Source organism: Chiloscyllium plagiosum, chromosome 24 (genome assembly GCF_004010195.1).
Source record: "Chiloscyllium plagiosum isolate BGI_BamShark_2017 chromosome 24, ASM401019v2, whole genome shotgun sequence".
In the NCBI taxonomy this organism is placed as follows: domain Eukaryota; kingdom Metazoa; phylum Chordata; class Chondrichthyes; order Orectolobiformes; family Hemiscylliidae; genus Chiloscyllium; species Chiloscyllium plagiosum.
The window spans coordinates 44,502,075-44,524,282 of NC_057733.1; the positions used below are offsets into that span (position 1 = coordinate 44,502,075).

The 22,208-nt window shown below is 39.4% G+C and overlaps 1 protein-coding gene across 6 annotated transcripts in view; it reads left to right on the plus strand.

Moving 5' to 3' along the window:
- The window catches only part of LOC122562231 (E3 ubiquitin-protein ligase rnf213-alpha-like), a 185,504-nt gene that overhangs the window by 37,975 nt on the left and 125,321 nt on the right, over positions 1–22,208 (plus strand). For all 6 annotated transcript variants that reach the window (XM_043714953.1, XM_043714955.1, XM_043714956.1 and 3 more), the window contains 6 exons: positions 2,248–2,400; positions 6,348–6,553; positions 11,727–12,013; positions 15,378–15,637; positions 18,565–18,783; positions 21,636–21,831. In XM_043714953.1, the coding sequence (XP_043570888.1) occupies positions 2,248–2,400; positions 6,348–6,553; positions 11,727–12,013; positions 15,378–15,637; positions 18,565–18,783; positions 21,636–21,831 (1,321 nt within the window). The remainder of the gene's footprint in view (positions 1–2,247; positions 2,401–6,347; positions 6,554–11,726; positions 12,014–15,377; positions 15,638–18,564; positions 18,784–21,635; positions 21,832–22,208) is intronic.

Below are 22,208 nucleotides of genomic sequence, written 5' to 3' on the forward strand. Positions count from 1 at the left end.
TAGGGCCACTCAGCCTCTGGATCAGTGGTGCTGGAAGAGCACAGCAATTCAGGCAGCATCCGAGGACAGGTCGGATGCTGCCTGAATTGCTGTGCTCTTCCAGCACCACTGATCCAGAATCTGGTTTCCAGCATCTGCAGTCATTGTTTTTACCTCGTTGATTTTACACTCAGCCTCTGGCCTCATTGAAGCTTTTGTCCAAACATGTAGAAAAGAGCTGAACTCCAGTGGTGAGATGAGAGCGACTGTGCTTGGTCCTGGTGCAATATTTGACTCTGTGTGGGTAAGAAGCTTTAGCAAAACTGGAATCAGAATCATGTGGAATACTGTCTGCTGGTGGAAGTCATGCCTCATACAAAAGAAGGAGATTGGCCTTCAACAGTCACAACCATCTCCATTCTAACTTATCACTGCAGGCATTTTTCAGGGTAGTATCTGAGGCCTTCACCAGTTTTATCAATGACACCTTTTTTATCCACCAAAAGGTCAGAAGTGTTATAATCGATCTCTGTGACTAGTCTCAGCCTGTACACCATCTACAAAGTGCAGGTCAGGAGTGCGATGAAATACTCCTCAATTGTAAGGATGGGTCCAGCTTCAATGACATTGAAGAGCTCAACAAAATCCCGGACACAGCAGTTGCTTGATTGGCACTCGATCCTCCACGTTCAGCATTCACATTTTCCACCTCTGATACACAGATGACAGCAGTGGGAACTCATGGCAACTCGCCAAAGTTTCTTCATAGTACTTTCCAAGCCTGTGATCTTTACCACTTAGAAGGGCATGGGCAAAAGATGTATAAAAACATTACCACAAAATTTTCTCTCTGAGCCCCATGCATCATTTTCACTTGGAATTATATAGCTGTTTCTTCATTGTTGTCAGATCAAAATTCTGGGATTCCTTTCGTACAGCACTGTGAGTCCTCATAGGAAGTGTAATGGTCCATTAACCTTCTCAAGGGAAATTAGGAATGCACACTTAATGCTTTCCTAGTCAGTAATGCCCATATTCTCTGAAAGAATAATAAAAGACTTGTGGTCGCTTGTGTTCCAAGGATGTCTCTACTTACAGACCCCCAGTTGTCAAAAGACTGTCACAGTAGTGATCAACTACATTGAGATGGTTGAGTTTGTAACTCCAGCATGAATACCAAGGTCATTGATGCAGTGATAATGCTCACCACTAACTTTGAAGAATGCTGCCCGCAAAGGTGTTGTGATCTCTTACTGGATTTCTCCTTTCCCAAAGCAAGTTGAATCTGGCACCAAATCATAGAAATCTCAAGTTATTCAGCAACAATGATTTAATTTAACAGGGTAAACAGTCAACCTGACATGCAGGCTAGAAAGTAAAATTCACTGTTTATCCTGTCCTTTTCATTAAATTTGACAGAGCTATGTAATTTATTGGAACTCTTAAAAATTCTTCAGGTGATATGGACTTCTCTGGCTGTGTCAAGGTTTATTGCACATCCTAATTGTTCTTGAGAAGGTGATGAGTGACCTTCTTGAATCATTGCAGTCCATTTGGTGTTGATACATTTACAATTGTGTTATGGAGGAATTAAAATATGGTTGAGACAGAAGGTGAAACAAAAGCTAACATTTTAAAATTACTTTTCTAATTATAATGCAGATGTTTAATATTTCACAAATTTAGTTAGTTTTTCAGGTCCTGAAAGGTTTTTCAGCCATAGTTATGAGCTTAGTACACTGTTAAACACCAAAATGCTTCTCATTCAACAATTTGTAACTTTTGTTTCCAAGAATATTAACAGTTACACTCATAAAAGGGATAAGATTTTCTCAGCTTAGTGATTTCTCTGTTGACTGCAGTCTACCTGGACTTGAGCAATACAACCAATGGCAAATCACTGGCAGAAACTTCTAGATTTCGGTTTTAAACTGAACATACGTGTTTGTTAGAAGTTGCTGTTAGTTTCAGAGGAGTAAAGGCAGTTGCTGTTGACAGTTTTGCTGTCATTGCTACTACAAACTCTGGACCAAAGTCGAGCAGGACACTAATTAAATTTCTTGCAGATTTAAGTTGAATGTCATATAATATTCGAGTGTGGTGCTGGAAAAGCCCAGCAGGTCAGGCAGCATCCAAGGAGCTGCAGAATCAATGTATTAGGCAAAAACCTTTCATCAGAAACCTGCAAATTTAGTAAAATGGCATAACAAATATTTTGTGTTTTTCAATGATTAGAGGTTTTAAAAAAAATGTATTTTAAACCAACAGGAGCATACCCTTGCCACAGGAAGAAACTGTTGTCATTTGTTTTCATGCATTGTTATCGAAGGATTTTAAATTCAATCCGGAATCTGACACAGTAAATGTGAGGGGTCTTGGTGCCGACTGGAACATAAATATGGTGGAGATGTCTGTAACCAAGTATGTTATTTCTTTACTTACTTTGCTGCTTGAATTCATTCAGTGTTGTTTTTTGTTTTAGTTTATTTTGATCTCGAGAAAAGTAAAATGTTTGCATTTTATGACAATAACAACTTGTCATAACCAATTGTTTATGTAACAGTTTTAATGATATAAGATGAAGTAAAACAAGATTATTATCACAAGGTAATGTTAGGGCAAGTTTTAAGGAGCAAAGAAAGGGAGAGAGGCAGAGAGATTTAGGAAAGAAATTCCAGAGCTTAAAGCAGCTTGATTAAAATTGTGATAGATGTGGAAGAAGTCAGAACTGAAGCAATGCAGACTATTGTCTGGAAGAAGTAATAACCATAGAGGAATTAAAAAGCACCTTAAGAAGTATAAATTGAGCTAACATACATCAGTGAGCATGAGGATGATAGGTGACTGAGACCTGATATGAATTAGGGCACTTATGGCAATGTTTAAGATCAGCTCAAATTTGCGGAGCATAAAGCACAGTAGAAGAAAGACAGGCCATGAGTGCTTTAAAAGAATAAAATCTTGAGTTAAAAACAGCTTAGATGAGGATTTCAGCAACAGCTAGTTGAGGCAATGGTGGAGTTAGTCAGGTTTGTAGAGATGAGAATAGAGAGTTGCTCAAAATACTGGAAGGAACAACCTCTGCCCTCATTCATTTGTGTTGTTGAACATCAAATTGTTTTTCATTTAGAAGCTGGTATCCTGATAAAAATTAGTTAACTTGGATCCTGGGTACCTATCAGTTTAAAACCTTCCCATGGTCAAATCTGATTTTTGTTTCAGCCAAACTTGCAAGCCCTTTCTCTTATATTGTAGATTAAAAAAACAAACTTATTCAATTTTATTCTCAACACTGAGGTCTTAAGTTTATAAAATGGTATCCATTAAATGTACTTGCAGTAGAGGATTATTAGAAATTTATGAAGAACAGATAGATGATTGTCTTGTGGCTTTTTAACATCATGTAAACTGAAGTAGCAGACAGGGAAAGACGATAGATTAAATTTTTACGAACTTCTAGAAGACATATGGTAAAATCCCTCCTGTGAGATGTTAGAAGTTTGTGGAATTGAAGGAAACCTACTGACATGGTGGAAACTTGTCTGAGGGGCCGAAGGCAAAACAGTAAAGTGGGTCAGCATTCTAATGAGCAAACTGTGGCTGATCCCATTACAGTCTGCTTTGGGCATCACTTGTTCACTGAACTTGCATGATACATACAGATGTTTGAGTTTGGAACGGGACTAGTCTATTTGGCCTGTTGAGTCTGCTCCATCATTCAACAAGCTCATGACTAATAAGGCAGAAAGCCACAAATCTGAATTTCCTGCTAATACCAGTGTAGATATTGTAAGCTTTGCAGATATAGTGGTAGATTTAGGAAATGGGCAAAACTGTATGAAAGGATTACATTGTATATAAATGTGAGGTCACCTACTTTGGATCTAAAAAGGATTGAACAAGATCATTTCTAATTGGTGACCAATTGGAAACATTCTAGAGACTTGGAGGTTCAGCTACAGCTTTCCAAAGCCTTGAACAGTTGCAAAAAATAATCAGAAAAGCTATGGAAATGCTGGTCTATACTCCTACAGTAATAGAATACAGAAGTTTAGAAACCACAGATCTATAAAACTACAGATGTGGAGGACTGAGAGCAGTTCTGGACTTTGGTGGGGAGAGAAGGACGTGACGATTAGTAGAAAAATGCAGCATATGTTTACTGGACTGACACCTAAAATCCCCAAGGAATAAATTGCAAGAGAAGATTACACAAATTAGGATGTATTCCCCAGAATTTAGAGAGTTAAGGAATAATTAATCCACGTTTTTAAGATATTTGTTAGTGTTCAAGATATTTGAATTTCCTTATTAGAATCAGCTGACAAGATTTCAAGTTTTAAGAATTTTACTGTAACAAATTAAAACATTAACAAACCCTATTTCAGTAGACAACTTATACTCAAGTCCTGAAATGATCTTGCCCCCTTTACGTTTAACTTAACTGAAAATCCCATACTGTGTTTATATATAACACTACACTTTCTGTGAAATTGCACTCATTAGAACTGTTATGATCCTAACTGATGTTATCAGACAAATCAGATCCTAGGCAGACTTCTGGCTTGATAGCTTATATTTTGATTTGTTTTGTATTTTAGCAAAGTAATCTTTTGCTGAAACATAAGCATGCAATGCTGCAGGTTTTGCTTTTGCAATAAAAAAGGGGTTTATTAACAAATACAATAAAAACATTCTCCCATTAATCCAGAACACTCCTTTATATGTTGAAAAGAAAAAGGACACAGCCAGAAACACCCCTGTTTTAGACTGCAACTATAATTTTTTTTCCCTGGAACTATTATACAAATGAGCTTTAATGTACTCACTTTAATTAATCTCTTCAGGTTTTATGCTAATACTTCTGCTTTGGGACTAACACAATTTCTTCATCCTAAAGTTACCTTGTTCACTACACACCTTTCCCTTTTCAGGAGCACTGGTCCACACAGCCATCCTACTCCGTAGACCTCCCAAGACTGCCCAAAACTCAAAGTAAAAGGGAAACTAAAAGGTTTCATTTCGGAACTATTAGTATTTCCCTTAAGCTTCATGAATTAAGTTCCAGAAGTATGTAACAAACCATGAGGCCCCATTATTTACCATGTTGGATTGCAAAGTAATCTAAGATAAACAAAAATAAATCTATTATACTTGTTGTCAGATGGAATTCAGTACAGGTCACGTGATAGTCTTCATTCCTCCGTTTTAATCCAAGTTAAAGATACTTTCCCAACACTTAAGTCGGCCAAACATAATACCGTAAACACTCATGTATAGGTCGATTTCATGTATCTTGTACTTTCCATATATCTCGTGTATAAGTTGTCCCTACTATATCACATTATAAACCTCTTAGGAAGGAAATTGCATGTTCCCATTAACCACTTAAACATAATCGCATTCTTTCATTCAAACCGGTAACTCTACTCATAGCTTTTTCTTTACTATATTGCGTCTCTATTCATTCATTCTTGACTCTACTTACCGGTCTTGGTTTACTACAACATGTTTTGATTCATTCATTCATTCAGACCAGTACTAAGTCTGTTGGTACTTATGGTACTTTGTTCACTATACATCTAAAAATTAATGACAGTATAAAGTTAATCATTTTAATTGTGCCATTATATCCGAATAAAAATGAGATATATTAGCTACATACTTTTCTCTTGCTTTTATCTGGTAATGACCTTTACTGTAATCACTGTGTTTTTCTACTTTACCCGGGATTAGTTGTGCGATCAAATTGACTTTTGCTAATAATATGTATTTTGAACTGCAGCATGAATTTCAGTCCCTCAAAACTTGTGCCCGTGTATTAGTCGATCCCCTAATTTGAACCTTTAAAATAGTCTTTAAAATTTGTGTATACGCAAGTATATACAGTGTTTGTAATTCGCTTCTTCTTCTCCCCCCCCCCCAAACCATAAAAAGGATCAAGAGTTTTCACTGACACACAACAGCTCCAGAAAAGTGAGAAACTATTTCCTTTGGACAAGGAGTCCAGGCTGGGGGCAGGATCTCAAAGTTATAACCAGACTTTTTAAAATAGGAATTCAGAAACACCTTTACACACAAAAATGATAAAATTTAGAATTCCCTTTACTATATTTATTGTAGATTTTAAAATAGTGGTTAACAGATTTCTTTTGAATAATACTTTGGGGCAAAACATCTGGAGCTCTTGTTTCATTCTGCAAACTTTTATGTAATACAACACTTTTACTCTCCAGGGTAAGGTTCGATCACATTCCTTAATGTAGAATAATTACACTTAGGTGATCAATAGAGATCTACATAATTCATCCATATAAGACTTGTTCAGATAAGTGAATGATCTGTATTATTTGTTTCTTCTTTAACAGGAACTTGAAAGAACATGGTTACTTAATCGAAGGACGTCTGTTTGCTCCCAAAACTATAGTTGGAAAACAATTTCCTTATAAATATGCAGTCCATAAAACACAGGGTGATAAAGTTGAGTTTGAACTGATTTACAAGTGGGATACACCTGATGGGTGTATCATTAATCGTTGTTTACATATTAAACCAGACTTGGTTTTTGAAGGAGGTATGTAGCTATGCACTACTGGCCTGTTTTACTGCTGGTTCCATAAACAGTTCAGATTTTAAATTGCCATTTTTATTTCCACATAATATTGTAGTCATAACCAGCATGTGATTTTAGTTTCAGATGAAAAATAGGAAGAAATGTTATTGTCAAAAGCATGTGTGCCATACGTTTTATTTAAATAGAATGAATATGTTCTGTTATTATAAAAATGAATAAATGCTTGAAATGCAGGTTTATAGTTCCTTGAAAGTGGAGTTACAGGTAGATAGGATAGTGAAGAGGGCGTTTGGTATGCTTCCCTTTATTGGTCAGAGCAACAAGTATAGAAGTTGGGAATTCATGTTGCCACTGAACAGGACATTGGTTAGGCCATTTTTGGAATATTGTATGTAATTCTAGTTTCCCTTCTATCAGAAGGATGTTATATAGAATCCTTACAGTGTGGAAGCAGGCCATTTGGCCCAACAAGTCCAGACCACACCTCTGAAGAGTATCCCATCCAGACCCATTCCCCTACACTATTACTTTACATTTCTCCTGACTAATGCACTTAACCTCCATATCCCCGAACACTCTGGTCAATTTAGCATGGTCAATTCACCTAACCTGCACATCTTTGAATTGTGGGAGGAAAACGGAGCACATGGAGGAAGCACACGCATAAACGAGGAGAACATGCAAACTCCACACAGACAGTCACCCGATGCTGGAATTGAACCTGGGTCCCTGGTGTGTGAGGTGGCAATGTTAACCACTGAGCCACTGTACTGCTCTTTGTGAAACTTGAAAGGGTTCAGAAAAGATTTACAAGGATATTGTCATGGTTGGAGGGTTTGAGCTACAGGAAGAGGCTGAATAGGCTGGAGCTGTTTTCCCTGGAGCATTGGATGCTGACAGGTGACCTTATAGAGGTTTGTAAAATCATGAGAGGCATGCATAGGGTAAATAGACAAGTTATTTTCCCTGGGGTGGCGGTGTCCAAAACTAGAGGGAATAGGTTTAAGGTGAGAAAGGAAAGATTTAAAAGGGACCTAAGGGGCAACTTTTCATGCATTCCATACATGTATGGAATGAGCTGTCAGAGGAAGTGGTGGCGGCTGGTACGATTATAACATTTAAAAAGCAACTGGATGGATGTATAAATAGGAAGGGTTTAGAGGGATATGGGCCAAGTGGGAAAATGGGACTATATTAGTTTAGGATCGACATGGATGAGTTGGACAGAAGGATCTGTTTCCATGCTGACCATTTCTATGACTTTATACATACTTGTTTTAGTGTGAGATATGTTTCAGCGTCAGCCAGATTGAGCACAATTGAGGGAATCTTACAAATATTCCAGTATTCAGCTTATCTCAAATTGTTGGATCTAATGTGTTATCCCTGCAAGGGCAGAACACAAGCTGCGTAAATAAGCCATCACTATGTCATTTACAATCAAGACTTTAATCTATAATTTAGTTGAATTATTAGTGCTGGAAGAATCATCTAAGGAAACGGACCTACTTAGTTTTCATCCATGTGACTAGACTGATGGCATACTTGCTAAAGTGTTACCAGAGTTAAAATATTTTGCTTGCATGCAGTGTCTCGATGCTAGAAAAACATTTCATAGAGAGATTAAAGGGAGATTTGGTAGAGGTATTCAAAATTGTAAACCATTTCAAGTCACAAATATTACTTAAATGTTGTGAAGATTCCCGTTTTCTACCACCCTTTCAGGTAGTGGATTCTAGATTCCCACCACCCTCTGTGTGAAAACATTTTCCCTTAAATCCTCTCTAAAGTCTCCTGTCCCTTACCGTAATTCTATGACCCCAGGTTACTAATCCCTCCAGTAAAGGAAAATGTTTCTTTGTATTCTATCTATCCCCCTCAAAATTCCCCTGAAAATTTTGCAGACCGAAATGAGGTTCCCCCTCAGCCTACTCAACTGTATGGAATACAGCCCCAACCTATATAGCCTTTATAGCTGAAACATTCCAGTCTGGGAACATCTCTCCCATATGTTCTCCAGTGCAACTGCATCCTTCCTATAATGTGGGGACCAGAACTGCACCCAGTACTCCAGCTGTACCCTAACCGATGTCTTGTCCAGCTTCATCATGATCCCTGCTCTTGTAATCAATGCATCAACTAATAAAGGTAAGTAGTTCATTAATCATTTTGTCCACCTGCTCAGTTGCCTTCATGGTTCTATGGACATGCACACCAAGATCTGTCTAATTATCAGTAAATTCCTTATTCCTTCCATTCATTGTGTACTCCCTTGCCTTGTTACTCCTCCCAAAATGCATGACCTCACACTTTTCAGGATTAAACTACATCTATTACTGTTTTGCCCATCTGACTGGCACTGATCTTGATATCACAAGATCACCACATAAGTATGAACTTGCTGATCAAGCCTCCTATATTCATGGCTCGATCATTAAAGTTAAAATTAGGTTTGTTAGAATTAGGTTCATTGTCATATGTACTAAAGTAAAGGAGTGCAGTGAGACGTGTACAGTGTTGCCACTCAAACCACCATCTTTGGTGCAAAGTACCTGGGTACAATCTTAAGGTACAAAAATAGAGAAATAAAGAGAAAAGCTAAAAGTTCTACATTACAGTTCTTCATAGTAAAAATAAGGACCATAAAGAAATAAACTTAAAAGGTAAACATTACAGTCCTTCTGTAGCCTGCAGTCTCTCCACACCATGGGCTTTCCACCCATGGTCTCGCTCTTCCCCCACTGCCGGGTTTGAGATCTGTGACGGGCTGACTGCACTCGTCCCCAGTCTGCTGGCCAACCCCTCCAGGTCCCCAACCCGCTGGCATGTGACCACAGGCCGCTTTGCTCGGCTTGGGCCTACTGACCTCTGGCTGTCCCACTTGGCTCTGGCCCACCAACCGCTGGCTATCCCGCTTCATACTGGCCCTGCAACCACTGGCCGCCCCACTCAGCTCGGGCCTACCAACTGCTGGCTGTCCTGCTTGGCCCTGGTCTGCCAGCTGCTGGCTATTCTGCTCTGCTCCGGTCCTGTGACTGCTGACAATCCTGCTGCACACCGGTCTGCTGGCTGTCCTGCTCAAGGCCTTTAGCTGTCACGGCGCGACCACTCTCTCCACAAGCCAACGTAGATTTTAAAAAAAGACAAAAATAATTAGGAATGGAAAACAAAGAGAAGTGGACGGAAAGGATGACCCCTGGGCTGAGCCTATAAGTTGCCTACAATGCCTCCACCTCTGTCATCTTGTATACTTTCATTTGATGTATACTACACACAGCAAGAAAGCGAGCATCGAATCCTGTAGTACACCTCTGGACACAGGCTTCCAGTGACAAAAACAATGTTTGACTGGCACCCTCTACCTCCTGCCATGAAGGAATTAATTAATGTAATTGTATGATTTCTTTAATAATTGTCAGTGAATGTCAACAATGCTGACATCTCAGCAATAAATAAAGATATATTTTAATTGAATTACATTAAAGGCTGACGTTTGCTTTCCTAATGCTTGCTGTGCCTGAATGCTAACTTTCATTGGTGCATAAGTTTAATCCCTTAGCTTTCCAACAGTCGAGGTTGTTGACTGGCTTGCTGAGCTGGTAAAGTTGCTCGCAGATGCTTCGTCACCATTTGAGGTAACATTGTCAGTGTGCCTCTGGTGAAGCTTTGGTGTTCTGACATGCTTCCTATTTATTTGTCAGGGTCTGCTGTGGTTGGTGGTGACATTTCCGGTTTTGTTGCTGATTCTGTTTCTAAGCGTTAATGTATGGAATCCAACTCTACACATTTGTTAATGGAGTTCCGGAATTCCTGTCGATATGTTTATTTTGGTGTTCCTGGGAGTGAAACTATGGAAACTACGTATCCATCTTAGGACAAGCCAAACAGAGACATGCGTGGGAATTCCTGGAAGCCTGGCACTCAACCTGGAACTCGATGAACAAACATGTAGGGTTGGATTCCATGTACCAACCACTAAGAAACAGAACCAGCAACAGAACTGGAAATGACACAACCCCAGCAGACCCAGACAAATGAATAGCAAGTGAGACAGATGCTAGTGCTTCAGCGGAGGTGCACTGATGGTGTTACCTAGAATGGTGATGAAGCGTCTGTGAGCAATCTCACCAGCTCTGCGAGCAAGCAAGCAACCTGAGCTACAAATTTTCACGAATACTGCAAACCAACAGTCATTAGAATCTCTCAATTTTAAAACAAAATTTGGCCAAGTGGATAATTTCACATTCTCCACTTAATGTATCTGCTACTTTGTTGCCTACTCATTTAACCTGTCCTTGTCTGTCTGTAGTCTAAGTTTGCTTACCTCATCCTTAACTTTCCCACCTGGTTTTATGTTATGAGCAAACCTGACTGCATAATATGCTGTTTCTTCATCCAAGTCATTTTATACAGATTGCAAATGGCTGAGATCCCACCATCCTCTAACTGCAGCTCAAAGTTTGCTCATTTATTCCTGCTTTCTTTTCATTAACCAATACTTTAGCTTTTCTAAGTTAATCTCATAAATTTTGATTTTGTGTAACAATGTCTTGTGTGACGCTATATTGAATGCCAATTACAAAATCAAATATATGAAACCAGTTAATCTTCCCTGATCTGCTTTGCTAGTTACACCCTCACCTCACAGTGGCATGGTGGCTCAGTGGTTAACATTGCCCCCTCACAGCGGCAGGAACATGAGTTCAATACCACCTTCAGGTGACAATGTGCGTGGAGTTTGTACATTTTCCCTGTGTCTGCGTGGGTTTCTTCTAGGTGCTGTGGTTTCTTTCCAGAGATGTGCAGGTTAGGTGGTTTGGCTTTGCTAAATTGCCCATAACGCCCAGGGATGTTCAGGCTAAGTGGATTAGCCATGTTAAATTGCCCACAGTGTCCAGGGATGTGCAGGCTAGGTGGATTGCCATGGGAAATGTGGGGGAATAGGGTAGGAGACTGAGTCTAGGTGGGATGCTCTTCAGAGTTGAATGGTCTGCTTCCACACTCTAGGGTTTCTATGAGTTCTATGAAAAATCCAAATAGATTTAGGCAAGGCATTGCATCATTTAAAAAGAAAAATAGATAAACAATTGAAGCGAGGGCCTGAGAGAGCCTTTTGCATTTTTGGTACTTTTATGTATTTCACTTCTAAAATATTGTTTTTATATTTATTCAGAATGGCATCAGTATGATGATATCATCTGTGCAGCCCCTGAAGGAGGTATCAAAGCCTCTGTTAGGAATTGGTTGAACATTGGTAAAAAAACTGATGTAAGGAAAGGCAAACTAATAGCTGGGGAAGTCTTGCTGGAGTCAATGTTTGACATTCTTTCAACGTGGAATGAGAAAAATTTGAAGAGTTTTCTGAGTCAATTGCAGCAATTCTATGAAGTTTATGAGCGTCCTATGGTCTTTGAAAACCGACCAGTTTTTTGGTCTGCCCTTTTGATTGGTGAGAAAGAAGTGAGTAGAATTATCAAGTGGTGTTGAAGATCTGTTTAATTCAGAATGTATACATTGTACATTTATACACAGAAATTAGTTTGTGTTTGAAACATTTTTTTTAAACATGAAATCTTAGCATGGAAACGTTTTCATTAAAAAAAGTTACCATTCTTTTTAGTTTACTTAAAAAATCACAGAATTTTGACCTCTTTTCTGACACATCCTTCTGAAGATAGCTAATTGTATTTGTATATGGCATGATACGTTGTTACGTTGTACTCTCAACACTGTTTTTGTACTTTTTCTCCAGGCATTGGTATCACTTGGATGATCATTTAATTTCTTCATTTGTCTATTATACACTTGATAGAATGTTAGATTTAAATTACTAAGTAGGAGCAACTCTGATATCAAATCATCAAAACCAGGCACATTTTATAACATTTATAAACTATGGACCGAATAATAGCATAAATAGACTGTTATTTTGGCCCTTGAAGCAAGCCCTTAGATGTTGGTGATTGATGAAGGTCCAGACAAGCAAATGGCAACCTGGCATCCTTAGGTTACTGCTTTAATTTTAATATTGGGAATTGTCACTCTCTGGTTTCTATTTGGTGGATGGGAGAATGACAAACTGCTGATCAATGAACTGAAATATATTATAAATGAGGATGTTAATGCATTTAAATAGGCCTCTCGACATTCAGCCTTTTTTGGAAAATGGGATTTTTTTACTCTCAACAGCAGTGTGAAGCTTCTCACTACCCATCAATTCTCCCAACTTTCTTGTTAATGCCCACATCAGTTCAGGGCTGGGAAGATTCTGCCCAGTATGTTGTAGAAAAGAGTAGTGACTATAATACCATGAGTTTTAAGATACTCACAGATAGGGATAACAGCAATCATCAGGTGAAGGTGTTAAATTGGGGGAAGGTGAACCACAACAATATTAGGCAGGAACTGGAAAATTTTGATTGGAGGTGGCTGTTGGAGGGTAAATTTACATCGGACATGTGGAAATATTTCAAACTGCAGTTGATAAGAGTTCAGGATCGGCACATTCCTGCAAGAATAAAGGATAGATTTGGCAAGTTATGTGAACCTTATATGACCAGGGATGTTATGATCTCATCAGAAAAAAAAGGAAGCATTTGTATCATCTAGGAAGATGGGAAGTGATGAAACCCTTGAAATATATAAAGAAAGTAGGAAATAACTTAAACAAGGAATTAGAAGGGCTAAAAGGGGTCATGAAGAGTTGTTAGCAAATTGGATTAAAGAGAATCCCAAGGCTTTTTACAAAAACCAAGAGGGCAACCAGGGAAAAGGTTGGCCCACTCAAGGACAAAGGAAGGAATCTATATGTGGAGCCAGAATAGGTAGGTGAGGTTCTTAACAAATACTTTGAGTCCATATTCACCAAAGAGAAGGAATTGGTGGAGGATGATCTCACGGAAAGGAATTTCGAGTTTCTAAGCCACGTTGCTCTTAAAAAACGTAGCTGGTTTAATTAGTAAGTTTGCAGATGATACAAGGATTGGTGGAGTTGTGGATAGTGAGGAGGATTGTCAGAGGAAACAGCAGGATGTAGATCAATTGGAGACATGGGCAGAAAAATGGTAGAAGGAGTTTAACTCAGGCAAATGTGAGGTGATGTATTTTAGAATATCAAGTACAGGTGGAAAAATTATACAGTGAATGGCAGAACCCTTAGGCAGATTAATATGCAGAGGGATCTTGGTGTGCAGGTCCACATTATCACTGAAGGTGGCAGCACAGATAGTTAAGGTAGTCGAACAGGCTTATGGCAATTTTGCCTTCATTGGAAGGGTTACTTAGTATAAGGATAGACAAGGTATGCTGCAACTTTACAAAACTTTAGTTAGGCCATGCTTGGAATATTGTGTACAGTTCTGGTCACCACACGACCAGAAGGGTGTGGATGCTTTGGAGGGGGTCCGGGAAAGGTTTACCAAGATGTTGCCTGGTGTGTGGGATTTTAGCTACAAAGAGAGTTGGGGTTAAACTAGGTTTGTTTTCACTGGAACGCAGGAGGTTGATTGTAAGATTGTGAATAGCTTGGACAGAGTGGAAAGTATGAGGCTTTTTCCATGGATAGAGGGGTCAGTTACTAGAAGGCACAGGTTCAAGGTACGAGGGGGAAAGTTTAAAAGAGATGTGTGAGGCATTTTTCACATAAATAGTGTGGAGTGCCTGGAACACGTTGTTAGAGGAGGTGGTGGAAGCGGACAGAGTAGCAGCATTCAAGAAGCACCTGGATGAATAATGAATAGGAAGGCATTAGAGAGATATGGTTTTAGTATGGAAAGGCAGATGTGTTAGAGGGCCGCAGGGCCTGTTCTTGTGCTGCACGGTGGCTCAGTGGTTAGCATTGCTGCCTCACAGCACCAGGGTCCCAGGTTCGATTCTAGCCTCAGGTGACTGTGTAGAGTTTGCACATTCTCCCTTTGACAAATTCTTGCGCATTTGACAAAGGGAAATGGGTCTGGGTGGATTGCTCTTCGGAGGGTCGGTGTGGACTGGTTGGGCCGAAGGGCCTGTTTCCACACTGTAGGGAATCTAATATATATCCTTCTTTGATCTTTGACCCCTGAAAAGTCAGAATCTACCAATGAATCAAATATCAGTTCTATCACCAATTCCCCTTTCTAGTCTGGCAATATACAGGTTCCCTCTCAATAGTGATGCCAGATAAAAAGAAAATCTGCAACTGCCAAATTCTGTGTTGTTTACCAGAACCAAAACCATCCTCATGTCCTTTCAAATTAGAAGAATATTCCCAAATACAGGTCAAGCTCATTACTTTATGCTGCTGTTACATATTGCTTCCACTTCCAGTTGGTTCATCTCAAATGCCACCTTATTTCATATTTTCAACTTTAGGATGGGAAAAGAAAATAAGTTAAATATTTGATGTTACTCAAAGTTCAATCTCCAAAGCCTCAGCAAAAATCCCAGAATTATTTCAACAACAATGCTATTTGACTTACTTTCATCCTAAATCAATGAATTTATCTAATCCCTTGAAAGGCATAATCAGCCCCTGACTCACTCAACGGCAATATATGGGTGGTTTATTTAAGCCAGATGAATGTTTCACTTTGTTGTGTCTTTGTGTTATTTCCATATTACAAAAAGAAAATCAGACCATCCTTGAAGGAAAACAAAAAAGAGGATATTTTGGAAGTATGTAAAATACTTTTAAACTGAACCAAAAAGAAAGTCTGATGCTCTAATTCAAATGGAATTGCTTCTATAGTATGACTCTGATGCTTATTCAAATACATGTTTTTGTTTTCTATCCATACTGACTAGAGATGATGTTGAAAATTTAGATTCTGTTATGTTTGTTGTTTAGGTTAAGGGTCTCCTATTAAAGGTTTTGAAAGAAAGGATGAAGTGTCCAGAAAATCAAGCTTCAAAATCTGAGGCAAGTTCTGTGCAAAACCGTCTACGAAAGGGAGTACTATTCCTGTACCTGGCTGGCATTTATAAACTTGAAGTAGAAAGATCAGATTTATGTACCGTCTGTGATCTTCTCTGCGTTCAACAAAATTCAGCGAATACTCTTTCCAAGGAATTCGAGACACTTAAAGAAAGCTTCCATTTTGGGGAAAGGTAAGAACTATGTAAATAGAACAAAAGTATTCAATGATTTGCAAACATGTCTTTCCTGTGCCATGGTGGCACATAAAGCTTTGATTCTCTTTGGTCTGTTTAACATAATAGAGGATGTGCAATCCTTTGTTTCTGTAAGAAAACTATGCTATTTTTGCAGGTCGCAAATTGAAAAGAAATATTTCATGAATATGGTTTCATGGAATCTCTTACATAGGCATCACAGGTTAGGCCAGCATTTTATGCCCATCCAAAATTGCCTTGGAGAAGGTGGTGATAAGCTGCGTTTATGCTACAGGCCTCTGGCATAGGAACAATCCACAGTATTGTTAGGGAGGGAGTTTTAGGATTTTGACCTCATGATAATGAAGGAGCCGCAATATAGTTCCAGGTCAGAGTGGTGTATAAGCTGAAGGGAACATTGTGGCGATGCTTCTAGTATTCTTGTCCTTCCAGGTGGTAGAGGTTGTGGATTTGGAAGGTGCTGAGAAAGGAACCTTGGTGAGTTACTGCAGTGCTTCTTTTGATTGAACACACTACTGCTGCTGTGAATTACTGAAGGAGGAAGTGAATATTAGATTTTGCTGTTGGGATGCTAATGTTTTGTTCTGCATAGTGTCAAGCTTCTTGTGTGTTGGAGCTGCAGTCATCCAGGCAAGTGGATAGTACCATCACAATCCTATTTTGTGACATTAAGATTATGGACAGATATTGGGGATCAGATGGTGATCTAATCGTTGCAGAATTCCTAACCTGTGATCTGTTTTTGTAGCCATAACATTTATGTGTTTGGTCCAGCACAGTTCTGGTCAGGGGTTGCATGCAGGTTGCTGATGGTTGGGTATTCAGCAATAGTAATGCCATTGGATATCAAAGGACAATGGGTACATCTCTCTTATTGGAGATGATCATTGCCTGGCCATTGTGCAAATGTTAGTTGCCATTTGTCACCCATGCCTGGATGCTGTCTGGGTCTTGCTGCAAATGGACACAGGCTGCTTCATTATCTGAGGAATAGTACTGAACATTGTGCAGTCATCAGTGAACCTGCGTACTTCTAATCATATGATGGAGGAAGGTCATTGAGGAAGCAGATGGTTCGGCCTAGGATATTCTCATAAGAAAATTTTGCAGTGATATCCTGGCGCTGACGTGATTGACCTCCAACACTGACAAATATCTTCCTCTAGGCTATTTGGAGTCCAGTCAGTAGGGAGTTTTCCTCTGATTCCCATTGATTCTAGTTTTGCTACAGTCCTTTGATGCCATCGTTGTTTGAAAGCTACCTCAATATCAAAGGCAATCATTCTCATCTTAGCTATGCAATTCAGTTCTTTTGTCCAGTACTTCAGTACTATTGCCAGAATGTTGTTAGGGCCAATAACCTTTGCTGTTTTCAGAGCCTTTCACAATTTCTTGATATAATTTGGAGTGAACTGGTTGAAAACCTAGCATTTATGATGCTGGTGACCTCAGGAAAAGGCAAGATGAATCATTCACTCTTCACTTCTGGCTGAAGATGACTGTAACATTTTTATCCTGTTGTTTGTGTTGATGTGCTGGGCTCCCCTTCATTGAAGATGGGAATATCTGTGGAGCTGCCTCGGTAAGCTCTTTATTCATCCATCCATTCATGACCCATATGACGCGACTTCAGAGCTTAGATCTTGTCCCTTTATTGAGACTTGTTTAGTCCTGTCTATTGCATGCTGTTCCTGCTGTTTGGCATGCAAGTATAGATTAGAATAGAATCCATACAGTGTGGCAACAGGCCTTTCAGCCCAGCAAGTTACACTGACCCTCCGAAGAGTGTCCACTCAGACCCATTCCTCTATTACTCTACATTTATCCCTGACTAATGCACCTAACCTACACATCCCTGAACAGTATGGGCCATTTAGCATGGCCAATTCACCTAACTTGCACATCTTTGGATTAGATTATATTACTTACAGTGTGGAAACAGGCCCTTCGTCCCCAAAAAATCGAAGCACAACCCACCCAGACCCATTCCCTACATTTACTCCTTCACCTAACACTACGGGCAATTTAGCATGGCCAATTCACCTAACCTGCACATTTTTGGACTGTGGGAGGAAACCAGAGCACCTGGAGGAAACCCACGCAGACACGGGGAGAATGTGCCTGAGGCGGGAATTGAACCCGGGTCTCTGGCGCTGTGAGGCAGCAAGCTAACCACAGTGCCACCGTGCCGCCCGATTGTGAGAGGAAACTGGAGCATCCAGAGGAAACCCATGCAGACGTGGAGAATGTGCCTGAGGCTGGAATCGAACCCGGGACCCTCGTGCTGTGAGGCAGCAGTGCTAACCATTGAGCCACTGCGCCGTAACTTCACCAAGTTGGCACCTCATTTTTAGGTATGTACTCCTACAGTGTTCATTGGACTCTAGTCTTAATACAAAAACAAACTACTGCAGATGCTGGAGATCTGAAAAAATACAAAACTGCTGGGATGCTCAGCAGATCAGGTGGCATCCCTGGAGAGAAAAAGTTTCAGTGACCTTTCACCAGAAATTTCTTCAACATGTGATCTTAATGTAGCCATTTTATATTAGCCCTCAGGTGTCCAGAGCCAATTAAGCAAGTTCAGATGGTGATTTGTTCCTATGGATGATCTGTAAGATGTTGTGCGGATACCTTGTATGTTTTCACCCACCTGACTTTACTCATCATATAAAACTTCTGTTTATATTTACTGTTAATTTTACTTTTCCTGAAAAAGTATGACTTCGTTTTCTAACCCTCTGTAGTTAATATTATGGTACAAGTCAATGTAATAAGACAATGCACTGTGGCATGGAAAATGTTAAAGATATCTTCTGTGGTCCCCTATATCACAACGATGTATTAATCATAGTGCTATTTTAAGTGAATCTGAATTTCCATGTTTTAATTTTTTTATATAGAATTGAAACATTTCTGAAGCAGATGATGTTGAGTTGTATTGAAGAGGGAATCGTGAAATGGGTGCAAACCATTCCTGTTCTCCATTTATTTGGTGTTTCATCTAATCAAGCAAACACAGATCTTCGGGACACTACGTTTAAATCTGAAGACTGCTGGGCTGGACTCGATGGACTTCCAGTTGTCAGTTTCAGAAAAAAAGTCAAATATTTGTTCAAGAGGTAGGCCTTTATTTAAACCAACTATGTGACAATAGATCAATCGGTACGCAGTATCCCCATGAGCTGTGGACAAGACCATTTCATTGCCTGTGATGTTACATTGACTTGTTCAGTTAGTTGGCAGTCGGGTCCCTAAGTAAGAAATTAGGTTCCCAGACAGAATGGCATGCTCTTCTCTTCACCTGTCACTCTGACTCCTGTTAAGAATCCTGTGTAAAGGAGGGATGCATTATTTTTTTTGTGGAGTAATGTTTGTAAATTTGAAAGTGCAAGCATGAGTGTGTCTATCTTTGTGTGTATCAAATTCATAGTATGCACACGTTTGTTTGCCTGTTTGTGTGCATACCTGGTACGTAAAGTTATAAAAATATGAATTTACATGTGTGTGTGAATGTAAGTATGTATAGAGTGTAGGTAGGAAATAGAAAAGCAAAATACTTTGCTTGCTGGAACTTCGAAATAAAGACAGGTAATGCTAAAGTACCATCAGATTAGACTGTGTCTCTTGAGAGAAAGAGTTGATATTGGTATCACTGATCTGAAACGTCACTGATCTGAAATATTAAATAGGAAACAGAAACACAAAATAGGCCATTCTTTCCCAGAGCCTGTCTGCCATTCAGTTAATTCTTAGTAATTTTGTGTGTCAACCCCATTTATCCTTATTTGCTCAAACTGTATTTTTTTGCTGATATTTGACAGTCCTTTTCTGTGACGTGTAGCCTTTAGGAAATGTTCAGTTTTCAAGATGTGGAACCCCTAACCTTTATACTTTAATTTTGCATATCAGGTCTCTGCAGGGAAGTTCATGAAAAGCCTTCTGAATATCTAGGTATGCCCGGTTGACCAATTCCCCTTTATCAATTTTCTCAGTGACATCCTCAAAAAACTGCAACAGATTTGTCAAACACTGTTTCCCATTCACAGATTCATGCTGATTATGCTCCAGCAGATCATTATTATCCAAGTGTCCATTTATTCCATCGTTTGTAATAGCATCTAGCTATTTTCCCCACTATGGATATAAGGCTAACAAGTCTATGGTTCTCATTTTTCTCCATCCCTCCCTTTTTAAATAAGGGAGTAACGATTGATACCAAATAGGACCAAATTAGTGCAGATGCTGGAATGCGTGAATGCTCCAACCCAACATCCTCCTTGGGTCCCTAACATCACAAATATATATCTTCAACCGATTCAGTGACTCCCATGTATCGGGAAGCTGCTAAAACAAAGACCCAACCAATTACAACTTTTTCATCAATGTCCCTTCATCGATCATAGGTTCAGAAGTGGGAATGTTTGTTCGAGTGCTCAGTGTTTCCAATCATTTGCAATTCCTCAGATATGGAAGCAGCTGTGTCAATATGAAACAACATTACGAGACAATGTTAATGCATTTGTTCTGAAGAGAGAGTGCTGCTTTCTCTCCACAGTTGCTGTCAGACCTTCTGAGATTTTCCTGCCATTTCTGTGTTTGCAATATTTATCCTTGGGCTGATATGTGACATATACCTTTCATGCCAAATAAATTCCAAGCCATAGTAATTTTCAACAACAGAGAATCCAACCATCTCCCCATGATTTTCAATGGCATTACTGTAATTGAACCCCCCCTCCCCCATCCCCCCATCATCCTTCTAGGATTGACATTGACAAGAAGCTGAACTGTACTAGCCATTTGAATATTGTGGCAACAAGAGAAGATAAGAATATGGGAATTCTACCATAAGTAACTCACTTTCTTGACTCTGCAAAACCTGTCCATCATCCAGAAGACATGATGGAAAAACCTGTATGTGTCTGGGTGTGTGATTCTAACAGCACTCGAGAAGCTCAACACAATCCAGCACAAATAAGCCCAGTCAAATCGACACCCCATACAGCACTTCAACATTCGCTTTCTCCACCATCGATGCACAGTGGCAGCATTATGTACCATCTACAACATGTACTGCAGCACTTTCGAAACCCATGACCTCTTTCAATTAGACAAAAACAGCAGACTTGGAAACACAACCATTGCAAGTTCCCCTCTAAATCTCAACCATCCTTGCCCAGCAGCACACTGATCAGCCTACACCTAAACAAAACTGCAGCTGCCCTCAAAGGCAACTCATTCCCATTTGCTGAAGAGAAATTAGAGATGAACAGCTTATATTATATGCTAACAGTATATAAGAATTTAAAGTATCTCTCTGATTTGATCCCTGATGTAGAATCCCCACAGTGCAAAATGAGGCCATTCAGCCCAGTGAGTCTTCACTGACCTGAAGAGCACACACCCTGACCCATCCCCACCTTTTCCCCAAAACCCCATTTGGGGTTTTTAATATGTCTAACCCACCAAACCTACACATCTCTGGACACCATACTGCTGGCTTATTGTTTACAGACCATTATGCAATTAAGTCAAGGTTACTGATGTTCGTCCCTATCCAAAGACCACTTCAGGAAAGTATGTGCTTATAAAAATGTTGACAGGATTTTTATGATTGAATAGCTTGATAGCATTTACTGTCCAATTTAATGGAATGAATGGACAGTTGGTAATGCATCAGATTATTGTTCACGCCTCCGTAAACCTAACTTAAATGGGGGAGGAGATTGCTTTAATATCTCTAGAAACAAAATCATTATTTGTTTTCTTGAATGTCTGAGTTCTGAATCATATGTCAAAGTGTTTGCAACGTCAATCTTTTTACACCTTCTCACCTTTCACAACATAAATCGTGTTTAGTTTTTAATAAAATCTTCATATTTATAGGTGCTTTGAAAATATTTTGTGATTGTATATTTGTGCACACAAAATTATATGTGATCTGTCTGACTCTGTGAATTATTTCAATAAGGGATTTGCTTGATCTGATGGACAAAAACAAGCATTTGGCAACAGTGGATAGGCTGTTACTTCGATCTTGGTTCAGCTTATTGCCTTTGGAAGTTTTGCCTGACTACTTAACTATGGTGGGACCTGATCTGTTTGATATTCTACAAGGAATCTTCCAGAGACTGAGAAGCTTTAGTAGCATTTCAAGCATACATGAGGTTTGTGTTTAACAACAGTGGCTTGCTTAATGCTCCCTTTGAGTAAACAGCCTTAAAGTTTATAAAAATTGCAGATTCCTATTTGTATTTGTTTTTAAAGAAAAGGGCCACAGTTGTTTGATCCCAGTTCTTACATAGGGACATGTTGGACTTGATAGTTTTCCAGTGGATGTTGCATTTAAGCACAAATATTCGTTATAGAACATAGAAAATACAGCACAGTACAGGGCCTTTGGCCCTCGATGTTGCGCCGATCCAAGCCCACCTAACCTACACTAGCCCACTATCCTCCATATGCCTATCCAATGCCCGCTTAAATGCCCATAAAGAGAGAGAGTCCACCACTGCTACTGGTAGGGCATTCCATGAACTCACGA